The 15,816-nt window shown below is 36.6% G+C and overlaps 1 protein-coding gene across 1 annotated transcript in view; it reads left to right on the top strand.

Moving 5' to 3' along the window:
• LOC131521332 (sterol regulatory element-binding protein 2-like) overlaps positions 1-3,667 on the top strand; it is a 68,048-nt gene extending 64,381 nt beyond the window's left edge. Inside the window, exons 6-9 of the mRNA XM_058745947.1 lie at positions 1,222-1,290; positions 1,376-1,426; positions 1,512-1,781; positions 1,873-3,667. Coding sequence (XP_058601930.1) covers positions 1,222-1,290; positions 1,376-1,426; positions 1,512-1,781; positions 1,873-2,279 — 797 coding nt within the window. The 3' untranslated portion in view covers positions 2,280-3,667. The remainder of the gene's footprint in view (positions 1-1,221; positions 1,291-1,375; positions 1,427-1,511; positions 1,782-1,872) is intronic.
• The last annotated feature ends 12,149 nt before the right edge of the window (positions 3,668-15,816 follow it).

The following is a 15,816-nucleotide window of genomic DNA, read 5'->3' as shown; positions in this document are numbered from 1 at the left end:
GGCATCCGCTGCAGAACCTCCAGAGGTGTCAGTGGTATCCATCTGTGAACTCTCGCTCTGTCCTGTCACGGCTATGAAGGCCGTCTGCAAATCCTTGTCCTTTCCTGTCACAGCCACGGAGGCCGCTTTTGAACATTTGCCCTACTCTGAACCGGCCGAGGAGGCTCTCTCTGAACTCTCGCCCTGTTCTGAACCAGCCATGGTGGCTGATTGTGAACTGTCTGTCCGTCTCGTCTTAACTAATGTGTCTGATTTCGAACTGTCTGTCTTGCCTGACTCTGTCAAGGAATCTAAACCTGAACTGTCTGTATTGAGCTCAGAAACTATAAATGCACCCCATATCTGTCCTGTTAACCCTGTCATTGCCAAAGAAACCATTAGTGTACAGTCTGTCTGTCCCCTTCCAGTTAATGTGTTTACTCCCGAATTATCTGTCTGTCCCGTTTCGACCAAAGAGCCTGATAATGAACTGTCTGCTTCAGTCTCTGTCTATGCCCCAGATTTAGAATTTTCTGCCATTCCTGTTTCAGTTCGTAAGTCTAATGTTGAGCCATCCGTCTGTTCTATGTCAAATAATATGTCCGAACTCTCTGTCTACCCTGTTCTAGTCAATGCTTTTATTTATGAACTATATGCCCATCCAGCTTCAGTCACTGAACTCTCAGCCAGGCCAGTATACACAGGCAATGCACCCAATTGTGAACTGTCTGTTGGTTTAAATTCTCCAGTCAAAGCTGATTCTGATTTATCTGTCTGTCCAGTCTCTACTAATGTGCCTGAGTGTAAACTGTCAGCCCAGGAAACTATTGAACTTTTTGTGTTCCCTGCCTTGGCCCTTGGGGCCATAAATGCTCTGTCTGTCTCGTGTGTATTAGTGTTCCCTAGGTCCCAGTCTCGGCCAGGGGTCACTGCTCCGCCCTGGTGGGCTCCAGTCTTGTCTGCTCCGCCCTGGTGATCTTCTACTCCGCCCTGGTGGGCCTGTGTTTGGATTATTGCTTGTTTATCTTAGATTTACCCTTTGCCTTGCCGTTTGGATATTGTTTGCCCCAGCCAAGACCATTGCTTATGTTTACAGATTACCTCTTTTGTCTAAGCCCTCTGGATATTGTTAGCCAACGATTGACCACGCCTGTTTAGGATACTTCTCTTGCCTTGCCCTCTATATATCTGTTTGCCATTGTCTGAAACTTACCTGTTTATCGACCACGTCTCTGAATAAAGCTTTGCAGATGGATCCGAACGCTTCCTCTGTTCCTTCCGTAACACTGGAGCAGATCCTTCAAGAGTTCTGTAAGTCTTTTCTCTTTTTCTAAGTCATTTAACATCTAATAACAATAATAATAATAATAACATTCGTTATCATTTATTTATCCAGTTGACGAAGCGGAACTGCTTGCCTACAGTGATGACGGTGGAGTTAATAACAGTACATTATACAGACATTCCTTTTTTTTTTTTAACGTGTTAAAAGTTTCAGTTCCTTATAAAAGTGTGTTTACAAAATTTGGCAGGTGAGCACAACGGTTCTGACAGCCAGGTGATAACATTACCTGCAGAGGAGACGTTGCAAGAGGATGTGGTGGGAACGGAATCACGTCACGAACCAGACAACGTCACACGACCCTCCCACGGTCCATCTTTGGAGGAAGGGACTAACACATCGCTCGCAACCAGTCCCCAGTGCACAGGAGGACAGGGTGTAAAACGAAGGAGATTACCCGAAGAAGACGAAGTGGATGATTCACCAAGCACCAGGCGTTTAAGGACTTCAGAGAATAACGGTATGTATTAAAGCAGAAAATCTCATTATTATGTTTTATGTTTGACTTTATTTAATAAATTAACAAATGATTACTATTATTATTTTTACAGAACAAGACTACGATGAGGAAGGACTAACAGCGTGGTCTGATTCACTGGTTCATGCATCGGATCAGGTATCCTTCAGCAATCCAGAGAGTGAATTACCTCATGAAATCCCTCGGGAACTGTTCCGTGATCACAATTTAAACAGAAGGCTTGATTATAATATGTTGAGCCATGTTAATCGGTACTTTGAGAGACTTTTCAACTTGGCTGGACAGCCACCATCTTACCCTGAAGCAGAGGACATTGTTGCTGGTGCACTAAGCATGAGGATGTACATCTCAGAGGATGTACGAGAACAACGCGTGGAACAGAGATTGGTGGCAAATGCATTGTTGTTAATTGGTGAGCGATTAAATCTTATTCAGAGAATGTTAATGGAGTTGTACAGTCATATGATGAGGAGACCGTAATGTGGTGGTGTTTTCACGTTGCACACGCTTTGATCGCGTATCAAACTGAAACCACAGTCAATTGATCGATGATGATAAGCTAATTAAAAACACATTATACAGACACTTCTTATTTACAGAGGTGGAAAGTAACTAATTACAAATACTTTCGTTACAGTACTTGAGTATATTTTTAAATTTTTTCTACTTTCGTGAGTATAATTAAATTGTGGTACTTTTACTTGAGTAGAATAAAACTAAAGTATTCAACTTCACTACACTTTATTTTTCATAAAGAGAATTTACTAGGGATGCACTGAATTTTCGGCCGCCGAAAAAATATGCCGCACCGCTGTCACGGGTTCGTGGTTGTAGTTGAACTTAAAGAAGGCCAGGAGAACGAAGTAGCATCAACACACATATCCATTTATTAAACAAGTAGCTCAGACAAAGACAAGGGGAAAACTGAGGACTTATAACGGAATGAGAACAAAAGAGCAAACAAGATAATGCAAATCAGGTGGGGACAATGAATGATGATTAACTAATAAGAACCGGAACTAAACCAAATAAGGGAAAACAGGAACTTAGGAGGGCAGACACAGTGTTCAGGTTTCACTCTCATCACTGCGCCATGTGACGATCAATATTCCACTCTGTTAATGTACAATCTGCTCAATTACCGTTCATGCTCAACGCATAATTTAAATAAAATTCATATTTTATGCCTTCATTTGATAACCAGGAAAAATAGAAAGGTGAAGGAAAAACCCTGTTTGCAGGACTATACATTATTTGAATAATTAGTCAAAAACGACAACAGTTATGTCTGATTCTGTTGCATAGAACTGAATAAAAATAATACATTGATATTTAATATTAATATATTTTCTGTCCAATTTTCTTTCAATAAAAGTGTGGTTCTTTTATTGGCTTGTGTTTTTTAAATTCCCTGTCATTAAAATTGAGTTAAATTAAAAAGTCTTACAAAACTACTTTATATTATTGAATAAAATAAATAATTATTACAAAGCAGTTTCGGTTTTCGACCAAGCACATCCAGAATTCTCGGTTTTGGCCCAGAATTTTCATTTCGGTGCATCCCTACCATTTACTGTGACTACATACAGAGCACTGTGTTTGCAACCACATGCTCCTTTAAAGGATTACACACACACCAGTATCCAGAGAACCATTTAAGAGGGTTTATTCTCCAAATAACTTTAAATTCATGTTGCTGAAAAATGTGTTAATAAATGTTATGTGTATGGATTAATGTTTGCCTCTTACAAAAGCCACAAAGCCTTCTCAGAAGACAGTAAAGGCTGAGATGTAGTTAGGCTGAAACTTGAAAGTTAGTTTCACAATGTTTAGGTTTTATTATTACTATTTTATTACTATTATTTTGATTCAGGTCTTAGTTTTAGGTTGCACTATGTTTACCTTTATTAAAGTAATTTGAAATTGATTTTTATATTTTGATATATTTGTATTTGCATTTTGATTGTAAAATGGAAATTAAATGCACTGTTTAGTTTTCACAGTTATTAATATATGCAATTTCAGCAATAAAAATTACTTGTTCATTTTAAGAGACCTGTCTTATTTTCTCTTGTATATTTAGTATTGCTCTTTAATAAAGAAAAAGTTATTCTCATCCGATTACTCGATTAATCGATAGAATTTTCGGTAGAATACTCGATTACTAAAATATTCGATAGCTACAGCCCTACAAGCAGCTAAAGGATGGAAAATTTCCAAAGTAAAACTGCAAATTTTACACTGGAATGATTAACTGCATGAACTTTATTATCTCACAATGCTCTTCCCATTAAACCTGCTTTTCATCGTCATTAAAATTAATAAGCTATTTAATCAAATTTTTTTAATCACAATATTTATTGTAGGCTACGATCAGGATTTATTATTTAACAGTGTCTTTGCATGTATAACACATTTAGCTCTGTGTACTGGTCTGTTTCTCACTGTACTGTGTTGTTTTTCTGCATTAATGTTCATAAACGTAGCCTATAGCTTCGCCATTTTATGTTCTAGTGAATTATTTTGTCTAATCTTGTATTAATACATGTTAATGTATGATTGTACTGGAAGAATGTTGTTTCTTCTCACTTTGTACTGTAGTCTACCAACTGTTTATTAAAACGATTATTGAAACTACTTTGACAAGTATGACCCAAACAAAACCTTTCTTTTTCTATTTAAATAATTGTACTGCTGATTTAACAAGTACAATCCCGTTGCTGTGATGCTACTTGAAGAGTGAAAATAATAATAATGACAATAATAATAAGAATAGTAGTAGTAAATAATCTCTTAATGTGTTCGGGTCAAAATGATCTTTTTCCTGAAAATACTATGTTATCACACTGGACTGAAACTTACTGACTTTGGTCACACATGGTATAACTACTTCTCAAATTTTTTGGATAATTTAAAAATTTTCTTGAGGGATTTATTTCACGTTGTTACACTTGTGGTGTTCCTGGTAAAACAAATGTACCCTGAACTATATCCAATATCTTTTCATTCATCCCACATTATCTCTCTCTCTCTCAAGTTCAAGTTGTTTTATTGGCATGACATTTGTGTAACAAATTGTGTTATAGTATTGCCAACGTATTTTAAGTATGTGTAAAATACAGAATATTAATTACATCAACAAAGTAATAAAGTGCACAATAAATGAGCAATAATTCTAATAACGATAACTCTCTCTCAATTTTTTCAATTCAATTCAGCTTTATTAGCATGACTGAGTAGCAGCACAATGTTGCCAAAGCATTAACATATATATATAACAACAACATAAAAAAACAACATAAATAATAATAAATAAAATCCATCTAAATAAATGAAAAGATAAAGTAAGTCAGTTAATCATGTTTAACATCTAACATTGTGAATGGTTAATGCATATTTAGCAGCGAGTGCAGCTGTTATCATCTTCTCCGAGTAAGAAGAGTATTTTCTCAGTATCACTAAGTTCAGTAAATGATGGAATCAATGCTTCAAATCTGGGGAGAAATGTTTAATGTTTAATGTTAACTCTCTCTCTCTCTCTCTCTCTCTCTCTCTAACACTCATGTACACAAACTATTTGGAGTATTACATGTTTTGTTTTTCATTCTACACTGAACTGCATCCAGTATCTTTTCATTCATCCCACATTATATCTTGCATATGCTCAGATTAATGAGACCTGCAATTAATCATTTGTAAAAAGAAATTTCAAACCAGGCCTAAATGAAGAAAAACAAGCTGAAAAAGAATTTAATCCAATACTTGGTGATAATGTAGCATAATGAGAGATTTATAAGCAATTTTTTTGTATGCCAGTCATTTTTGACAGGGAACACCATTTCAAAATTAACTTCCTGTTTAAAGATTGAAGCACACTAGTGCAAATATTTTTCAAATTACCTTTAATACTGACAAATTTATTCACAAAAAACTTTTTTCCTTCAAAAACTGGGGCATACGACCAATATGACCAAAAAATAAAAAACACAAAACCAATCCTAAATGAAAGAAAACAAACTGACAAAAAGATAGAATCCAGTATTTGGTGATAATGTAGCATAATGGGAGATTTTTAAGCAATTTCTGTTGGCCGGTCATTTTTTGACCGGGAACACCACAAGTGTGACTTTTTGCCATTGTATGAAAAAAAGTTCAAAATTTCAAAACAAATTTCCTGATAAAACATTAAAGTACACTAGTGTGATAAACGGTGCAAATTTGTTTAAAATTTTGTTTAATATTGATAAAATTATTCACAACAAAAGCTTTTTTCAACCCGCGCTTTGCTTTGACTGTCAATCACTGGTGTTGGCGTTTTGAATCAGCATAGCGTTTCAATATTTTAATGAATGTGAGGTATTTAAATCGTAATTTTGTCAGCTCCTGAAATGGGTCATACCGTCGATATTACCAGAGCACACAGCAGTATAAGTAAATAGAAATCTTGGTTGCTAGAAGCACAGTTATTGCATGGATATGGAGCAAGAACAATGTAAGTGTCTAAAAAAAATAAAAAATCGCCCTCTTTAACAGTGCAGTTAAACTAAATGTACAGAGCTAAAATAACTTAATTAACAACAACATTGAAATAAGAGAGCATGCATTTTTACGTGCATCTGGCTGATAATCCACAGCACCACACCAAGGCTATTTAACATGCAGTTACTGACACTGTAGAAATTGCATTAATGACATTTATTATTAATGTCACAAAAATTATTATAGACTAATTGTAGCCTATTAAATATTGGGTCAAATAAAGGCAATAAGTCACTTTTATAAAGGTTTACTAATACTATACAGTTAACTCTGGATTCAAGAATTAGCTTTACATTAGGGCAACTAATTATTATTTGTATTTTATTTGCAAAACAGTATAATAAAAATATACACAGTGAAGGTCAAGGACACATGATTGAACACTGTTACGAATCCTGGGCCTGCTCTTCTGTCCGACTGCCACAAGAGGTCGCCCTGCCATCATATTGACTTTCACACCACACATCACAATGGACTGCATTTCCCATCAGCCATCTCACTAATCACACGCTCACCTGATCACACGCACACAGCTGTATCCAATCAGACACTCTTTATAAGCCTTTCTGCCGAGTATTTGATATGCATTTATCACTGCCCTACAGAGCCCCTGTTAGTTTCCCTAGTCTTGCCTGGCCTGACCTGGCCTGGCCTCGCCTGGCCTCGCCTTGCCTTTGTCGGATTGTGTTTTCCCCTGCCTGGACTATCGCTTACGTTTTGGATTACCTCTCCTGTCTAGCCCCTTTGGATACTGTTCGCCGATCGCCGACCCAGGCTTGTCTTCGTTTACTCTTTGTCTCGCCCCTTGTTATACCTGTTTACCACTGTTCGACCCTGCCTGTTGTAGGGAAATTTACAGTAAAGACCCTCGGACCAGGTGTGTTGAATGAAGACCAGAAGTCAAGAGATTCGATCAAAAATGAAGAAAATTTACTGAAGATAGTTTGCAGTTTCATCAGCAGAAGTCAGCTTCAAGACTCACAATCGAGTTCGTAGGCCGCTCTGCATAAAATTCAAAAACACCAGCAATTATACCCTAACAGACGTTGCTTATTGCGTCAATGTGTATGTCATCAAAATTCTGATAGGTTCTAAAACCTAGATAAACTTAGACAATCTCCACATATGGACGTAAACGCTTCAAACATATCTCCATCAGATCGGGCAGACGTCAGCGATCAGGGATCATACAAGATAGATGTCTTCCGGACACCTATTTTTGGTCAGGATGGCGGCAGCTGACAGAGACAGTCTTCTAACACACAGAGAGAGAGCTACCAGCACACATACATACACACAGAGCACTTATCAGAACTTCAAGGCTGCCTTGCCTTCGTTACACACTATGAAGTCATCATCTTAGAGAGTAGAAGTACAGCATAAAGCAGGATTCTTTAATATCTCATAAGCGCACATAAGGTTACACATTTCACTCTTGCTATAACTTGATTAATAGTCAAACAAGAAATAATATAATAATATAATTAATATCAATATGAAGGATATGGCAGCTCAGCATCCACTCCTTCACTGTTATGACCACATCTCTTGTCAATAAAAGTCTGCATATGGATCGGCACGTCTCATGTCTCGTCAGCACCATAACAAACACACTGATCTGTACATTGAGACTTGAGCAGTAAAACACCTTTGTGTCAAACATTCATTCATAGTGTTAACACTCACACTAATTTTATATCTTGTGGTTTTATAGGTATTACACAAACATCCTGGCACTGTGAGACATTTAGACAATGAAATGTCACATATTCAAAATGTTTCACTTGATTTCATTCATGTAGTTAGGAATTATAGTTTGGGAAAAGTCTAAATAGTTAAATGTGCACAAGTTATGTCACAATAACATCATAACAACAGATGCAAGTAATCTTAGGCTACTCATCAGAACGATATCCTCCACTGGATCAAGCTGCGCGACGCATCACGTTGTGTTCTTCTTCTTCTTCTTTTAAGGTAAAATTCTGGGTTATTCCTCTCAGCGCATCTCCTTCCAGAAACAAAAAGTAGCCGGGATGAACTTGTTTGTTTACGCGGAGGCAATGTGGGCGTTTACATGCCACGAGTCTCATGTGGATATTTGAATTTGAAAAGCGTGATTGGCGCGTGGGCGTGACCGCATTAGATGGGTAGAGTGGGGGGGGGGGGACGCCCTCTACTGTTTTTTCAAAATAACCACAAGATAAATTCAAGATACATTTATATTGTAACTATGGACTACGTTGACAAGAGTGATGTAGACGTTTTCACCATGAAGCTTACACTGGTGATGTACCAGAGAGAAAATGGATTTCACAGTAAATGATCTAATTTTCAGCAGTAAGAAAAAAAAAGAGTTTTATAGCTTGTTTTTTTTTTTTTTGTAGAATATCACAGTTATAGATGATATGAGAACAGTAGGGCCTGTAGATAGAGATTATGCGTCATAAAGAAAATACGTGACAGACCGCACTGGTGCTGGCTTCGACCCCAGGGGGTTAAACTTTCAATAAAACATTTGCAATGGGTTTGTAAGATGTTTTCCGCATGTTTTGGCCTGAGACACTTGGTGTTGGTATACATATTTTTAAAATTCATAAAAAATAAAATAAAATAGTTTTCTGCAAATTCTTGTTCTACATCTCCCCAAGTACCACTGTGGTCATTTTTATGTTGTTTTACTGTTTCATTCTTTAATAACTGCATGCCAAAATCATGACCAATACTATTACTAACTCACTCTACAGACATTCAGAATCATAAAAACATGAAATCAAATTGTTTTCTGCAAACTCCACCAAATTCTTGTTCTTCATCTCCACAAGTACCACTGTGGTGATTTTCATGTTGCTTTACTTTACTTTATCATTTACTTTACTTTACTTTACTTTGATCATTTTTTAATAATTGCATACCAAAGTCATGACCAATGCCATATACGTTGCTATACATACGTATTAAAAATTTAAAAAACTGCAGGCCTCTGAGAGTGAGTGACAGATTATTCTGACCATTAATTGGATAATTATAATACATTTTTTTGTAGTAATAAAAATAGACCTAAGTGAACAATAGCCTTTAAAATGACTTAAAATACATATGTAATAGTATGTAATAGCAATGATGCAATAATAATTAGTTTAATAAAGTATCAAAAGCAAACTTGTTAAAATACATTATGTAGCCATTATAAACAATAGAGCTAATGTACTTTACGCATTATAACAAATGCCAGCAGAGGGCGCCAACGGCCTGACGATTGTTTTACACTTTACTGCGCGAACTAATCCTTGTTTAATATTGACCAAACATTTAATTCAAATGTCTGCCTAATCTTTAATATTTTCTTTACAATAGAAATGCTACAGACACTGTAATTTCCTGAATATGTGGACATCAAAACTTGTAAACTCAGAGCGAGGGTTTGAGCTTTTATTTTGAAATCGTGTGTTTGCTGATGATTCACAGGGCTCTGTTTACTGACACACACACACACACACGCATGTAAATAATTAAAGCACATAGATTAATCCTGCATCTGTAATGGTGTAAAAAATGTTATAATTCATCAAACTTTATTTTGTCACTTTGTTTAAGAAAAACTTTGGTTCTTAGCCAGGTGCAGAAAGTTGTGTGTAAAATTAAAAGTTATACATGTTTAACACTTGGCATAAACTGTATCGCTTTAAACGTGTGATTGTATTTCTATGAACAGTACGTCTGACGTATCAATTTATGTCCTATTTTCATAAGAATGAAGAGGCTTGTTAATGTTAATTTGAGTTTTATTTAATTTCGTTGTTAGTGGTTAATTCATCACTGCAAAGAGTGAAATGCGCGCCAGTAATCCGCGGTGCATTTTGGGTAATGTAGTTCATGAGCATATGGTTAAAGTAAAGAAATTGAAACTGAAATGTGACTTTAGTATTTTAAGTTGCCTGCATGTTAGAAGATGGGTCAATGTACTAACTAAATGATGTATTTACAGATTGTGAAACAAGAACAAAGACATTGTAAAGCTGTCCCATTTTATGCAGTAAACACCCAAGAAGAGGCACTGCTGGTGTTTGTCCTTATTTGGGGTTGGTCCCGTGGTGCGTCTGGTGTTCCGCTACACATCACATGTATTTATTTCAGTGAATCGTAGCGTTTGTGAATTCACAATAGCATTATGCTTTATTAAAGCAAAAAGCCCCAAGAAGCTGTGGTTTACAGTGAATTTATAACAGCTAATGCGGATCAAAGAAGATGATCCAAGGCTGCATGATATTTAATATATCATGCAACTTTGGAAAACGGTCTAGTAATGCGTTTCATGGATTCTCGTCTGTAGAATGCACCATTTCCGGCAAAATGCAATCAAGGATTATTTTAGAATGGAGTACTCTGACTGAATCGTGGCAGCCCTAAACAACATTCAGCTGATGTAAACGGCCTGTCTCTCTCTCTCTCTCTCTCTCTCGCTCTCTCTCTCTTACTTTTTTGTTTTGTAATAGGCTTAATTCACTTTTTCAAGTTTTATTTAATCGTTTTGGTGAGACCTTTTAACTGGAAGTTTATTTGTGATTGAACGAAATTTAAGTAGCAACTTACAACTGTGTTTTTCAACCTAGTGAAATGCAGAATTCTGATAGATTTTCAGTATTATAAGGCTATGGGAGATCTTATGCGTTTTTAAATGATTTGGTGTTATAGTGGTTTCCATCGAGCGGTAAGGTTCGGTTTCAGTACAGTACAGTACTCAATTATGTCCGTTTCCACTGTCAGAAGTTGTGAATGGTACCAAAATAGCGAACCGTACCGTACCACTTTTCTGGTACCCCTCTGTTGGGGTACGCAGCACAGCAAAGGTTACCAAAAGGGTGGAGCTAAACTCACTGCAGAATGCTGATTGGTTGACTAGAACCGTCACTTGTGCGTGATACAAGCTTCTGCTTCACTCGTTCCGCTCTGCTGTCTGTGAGTGTTCGGCTTATTTACATCAAACACAAAAAAAATATATAACAGTGTATTTTATAATTTAATATTTTCACACAGACAATAGCCGTTTCTCAATATGTGTTCTTGTCTGTTCTTGGTGAAACATCATTGCCCAAAAACCCACGTAATTTTCGAAATATACTGTAATTGTGTCATGAAATGTAGTTTTAAGAGTTTTTCAGGCGAGAATGTAGTTATTTAAAAATAAAATCTGTGGTTTATTTATAAAGATAGCACTTATTTGAAAATTTGCTATGTTGATTTCGGAGCTCCAGGCACTCAGCGGGCGATCAGTGCTCATGTATCCCACTGAGAGCAGCCTCAGCTCGGCTAGTCCTCTCGACATCTGCCGCTGGCTCTGATGTCTCTGTAGTGATTAAACATGAGATACAACTCGTTTTGGGTAGGCTATATTTAACAGGCATTTGTGCTCTCATGAATCTATTGTTTGTTCCTGGTCATATCGGTCATATCGTTTATGTTTAACTTTATATATTTAATTTGAACTTTACTGTAGAACATAGCTGACCTGTAGCATACGTTTGACTGAATTGTTTGCTTTTGTCTTTATTTCCTCTTATATAAGCCTCTTATACTTTGTACTTATACTTTTATAATGGCTATCATTGTTCATTAAAACTGACATTTAACAAAAAGAGGCAGAGTTGTGCTTATTGTCGCGCTTTATTGTCGATCGCTACTTTCTGGCGTACACCACGCCTACCAAGTAAGGATACTATTGGCAGTGGAAACGCAAGCGTGATCAGGGTTACCCATAACGAATCATACTGTACTGTACCGTACCGTACCGCTCAGTGGAAACAAGCCAAAAAGAGCTCTGTGTTAGTGATGAGGATTTAGTAGGGATGTAACAATATCAAAGTCTCACGATACGATAATATCGTGATATGAAGTCCACGATACAATATTTATTGTGATATAAAAAAAAAAAAGACAAATGAAGAATTGGGGGGAAAAAATGAAAATGTTTTACATTTTAAAGTTCAATTATTCTATCTAATGCACTTTGTGAATTGACAGTGAATTGACTTGTAGCTGAACTTTAAAGGGGACTCAAGACTCTTTTTATTTATTTTTATTTTTTATATATTGTGCTTTTGGTTTGAGTTCGTTTGACAGATACTGTGCCAAAGCATAATGGCCCAAAACACAACTTTAAAGACCTTTTATGCCTAAAAAGTTTTAATATCGAGACAGTTTTGCTATCACGATACCACGAGATTAATAATATTGTTACATCCCTAGGATTTAGAGTTTATAATTTGTTAAATGATCTATGTGTGCTGTTATTTTGGTTTGGTTTTTGTGTTTAAAATGAATTGTGTGTTTGTAAAGTAGGGACTGATTGTGTAATTGTAATAAAGCTGTGTTCTGTCTCTCTCTGTCAGAGATATGTGTTGTGCGAGACGGAGGAGCATCATCTCTTCTTTGATTTGTTGGAGGGCTTGTTGGAATATGAGCTAGTTCAGAATTTCAACACTTACTAATACATTAAAATCAAAAATCTGTTAATATGATTTAATTTATCTGAGCTAACATGAACTAACACTGAACACTAACTAGTGTAAACAAATATTAATAAATGCTGTAACAAATATTATTTGTTTTTGTTGATGCATTCAAACGTGACCTCACAGTGTAAAGTATTACCATTTTGATTTTAAAATGAGTTATTTTTATGTTTTAATTATTAGTTTTTCATCAACTCGTGAACTGTCCCTCACAAACCACCCCTGTGAAATAATAACTCTAAATTAAATATTACTAAAGTCAGTTATTTGATGATTCAGTGATGTTATCAGAGCTGATCAAATGTAAAAACTGTAACTTGAATGCAATGTAAGTCGCTTTGGATAAAAGCGTCTGCTAAATGCATAAATGTAAATGTAAATGTAAATGTTATCATCCAGCTCAGCTCTCTACTAATAATCAGGGTTCAGAAAAGTATGGAATTTGATTTCAGTATTTTCCAGGTCTGGAAAAAAGAAAGATATCTCTGTTTCCAGGCTTTTGCCCCTATTTAGTTTTTTATAATAGAAAATTAAGAATTTAATGAAAATTAATTTATCATACAATAAGTGAGATTTAATGGCAGCTGTTTAGTGATTGTCAAATATGCACTTTGTGATTATGCAAAATGCAGGTTATAAGTATTTTGAGTTTCTTCTCTTAATATTCTTAGCACCGTATTACATAGCCTCAAGGACCTTTGCAAAAATAAAGAATATACAGACTTTTATGTACGCACGAGAAACCATTAAATTTAGCATATAGGACAACGAACACAGAGCCACCTGTTGCAGCATCAGCTCGTTTAGCGGTGTGCTTTCTTGGCCGTCACAGAATATGTGTTAAAGAGACCTAAGACCTTGAAATATGGCATACTGCCCCAATGAAAGCCAAATTTGAAACACTTTTTACAGTACCAGTCTTTTTTTATAGACCCTTGAACTTGGCAAATTTTGTCATCAGCCCATTTCATGTCATGGTTTCTGTGCCGCCACAGAGCATGTGTTAAACTGGACATTATGCCTTGATATTAGAGGTAATGCAATAAGAAAAGCCAAATTTTGAGCGAGTAGATCTCTGTTAATTCATGTGCATCCATGCTCTCGTTTTATTCATAGTGATGCACTATGGTTATATAAAACTAGAAATCGTAATGCGTAAGCATGCAAAAACTTCAAGCAGGCACAAAAAAAGTTTCTTGTGTGCATGCATGTTTTTTATTTTTTATTATTTTACGGACTCTGTAGGTTGACACTTCCAGAAAATCAATGGGGAAAAACCCCCTGAGAAAATGGCTGTACTGTATACCAAATATAAAGCTGAAAATAATGCTCTATGGACCATTTATGTTAAATATGGTCTGAAAATCTACTGAGAGGTTTGGAAATATGAGTCTGGAAAAGTATGGAATTTTAAAATGGAAAATGGGTAGAAACCCTGAATAGTGTCTGTGCAATCAGTCTGGTGTCTCCAACTAAGCAAGCCAAAGGCGTGTGTGTGTGTGTGTAATGTATTGTGTTCTGGTTGTGTTAAGAGTTTGTGATGATGAGTAATGACCTCAACCCCGACCGTTTTCTCTTGTACACTTCTGCCTGTCCTTTCATCTGTTTGTCTGTCTGTGTGTCTCTCTGTTCATCTGTCTGTCTGCTTCACGTGTGGTCACTGATCTCCTCTCAATCTTTTAAGCTACTCAGATGCTCAAACACACACACACACACTCTCTCTCTCTCTCTCTCTGTCTCGCACACTCACACACACACACTCTCTCTCTCTGACTCACACACTCAAACACACACACACACACACACACACTCTCTCTCTCTCTCTCTCTCTCTGTCTCTGTCTCGCACACTCACACACACACACTCTCTCTCTCTCTCTCTCTCTCTCTCTCTGTCTCGCACACTCACACACACACACTCTCTCTCTCTGACTCACACACTCAAACACACACACACACACACTCTCTCTCTCTCTCTCTCTCTCTCTATCTCTCTCTGTCTCGCACACTCACACTCTCTCTCTCTGTCTCACACACTCAGACACACACACATGTTGGTTTATATGGTTTACGGGGACTCTCCATAGGCGTAATGGTTTTTATAGTGTACTTACTGTATGTGCTATTGTCCTACACCAACCCTACACCTAAACCTACCCCTTACAGGAGACTGTGCATTTTTAGATAAAAAAAAAAAAAACACCATTTAGTATGTTTTTTAAGCCTTTTGATTTACGGGGACATAGACAGTGTCCTCATAAACCACCTTCAAATTGTAATACCTCTGTCATACCCATGTTATTATACACATTTGTGTCCCCATAAACCACATAAACATGCACACACATACACACACTCAATTCAATTTAAATAGCTTTATTGGCATGACAAAAATACATTTGAGACAACAAAGAAAATGGTTTAGAGCATCTGAACATTTACACTATAACATCTTAACATTTATTTAAATATTATAACTAATGTTATATATAACTAATATGGAAATGTCATATATACACGCAGATAGGTATAGGGGAAAAAACATAATACAGAATTAGGGTTAGGGTTAATGCTCTCTCTCTCTCTGTCTCACACACTCAAACACACACTCTCTCTCTCTCTCTCTCTCTCTCTCTGTCTCACACACTCAAACACACACACTCTCTCTCTCTCTGTCTCACACACTCAAACACACACTCTCTCTCTCTCTCTCTCTGTCTGTCTCAAACACACACACACACACACTCAGTATTTTCTCCTCTCTGTGTTCACATACTCTCTCTGTTGTCTTTAATGGATTGTGTCCTCACCTGTCAGTTCCTCAAGGCCTCCTCAGGGTCACTGATAACACTGCAGATGGTCTGCTTTTCTTCATGAATGACCTTCCTCTCCTCCTCACATTGTTCTGTCCTGTCATTCTATTAAATGTTTTTTCTGTGTGATGATTGATCATCGTTGTTTCTCTCATCC

This window comes from Onychostoma macrolepis, chromosome 16 (genome assembly GCF_012432095.1).
Source record: "Onychostoma macrolepis isolate SWU-2019 chromosome 16, ASM1243209v1, whole genome shotgun sequence".
Lineage (NCBI taxonomy): Eukaryota > Metazoa > Chordata > Actinopteri > Cypriniformes > Cyprinidae > Onychostoma > Onychostoma macrolepis.
Note: the sequence above shows the minus strand (reverse complement) of the source record. Positions and strands in the feature narration are given on the sequence as shown.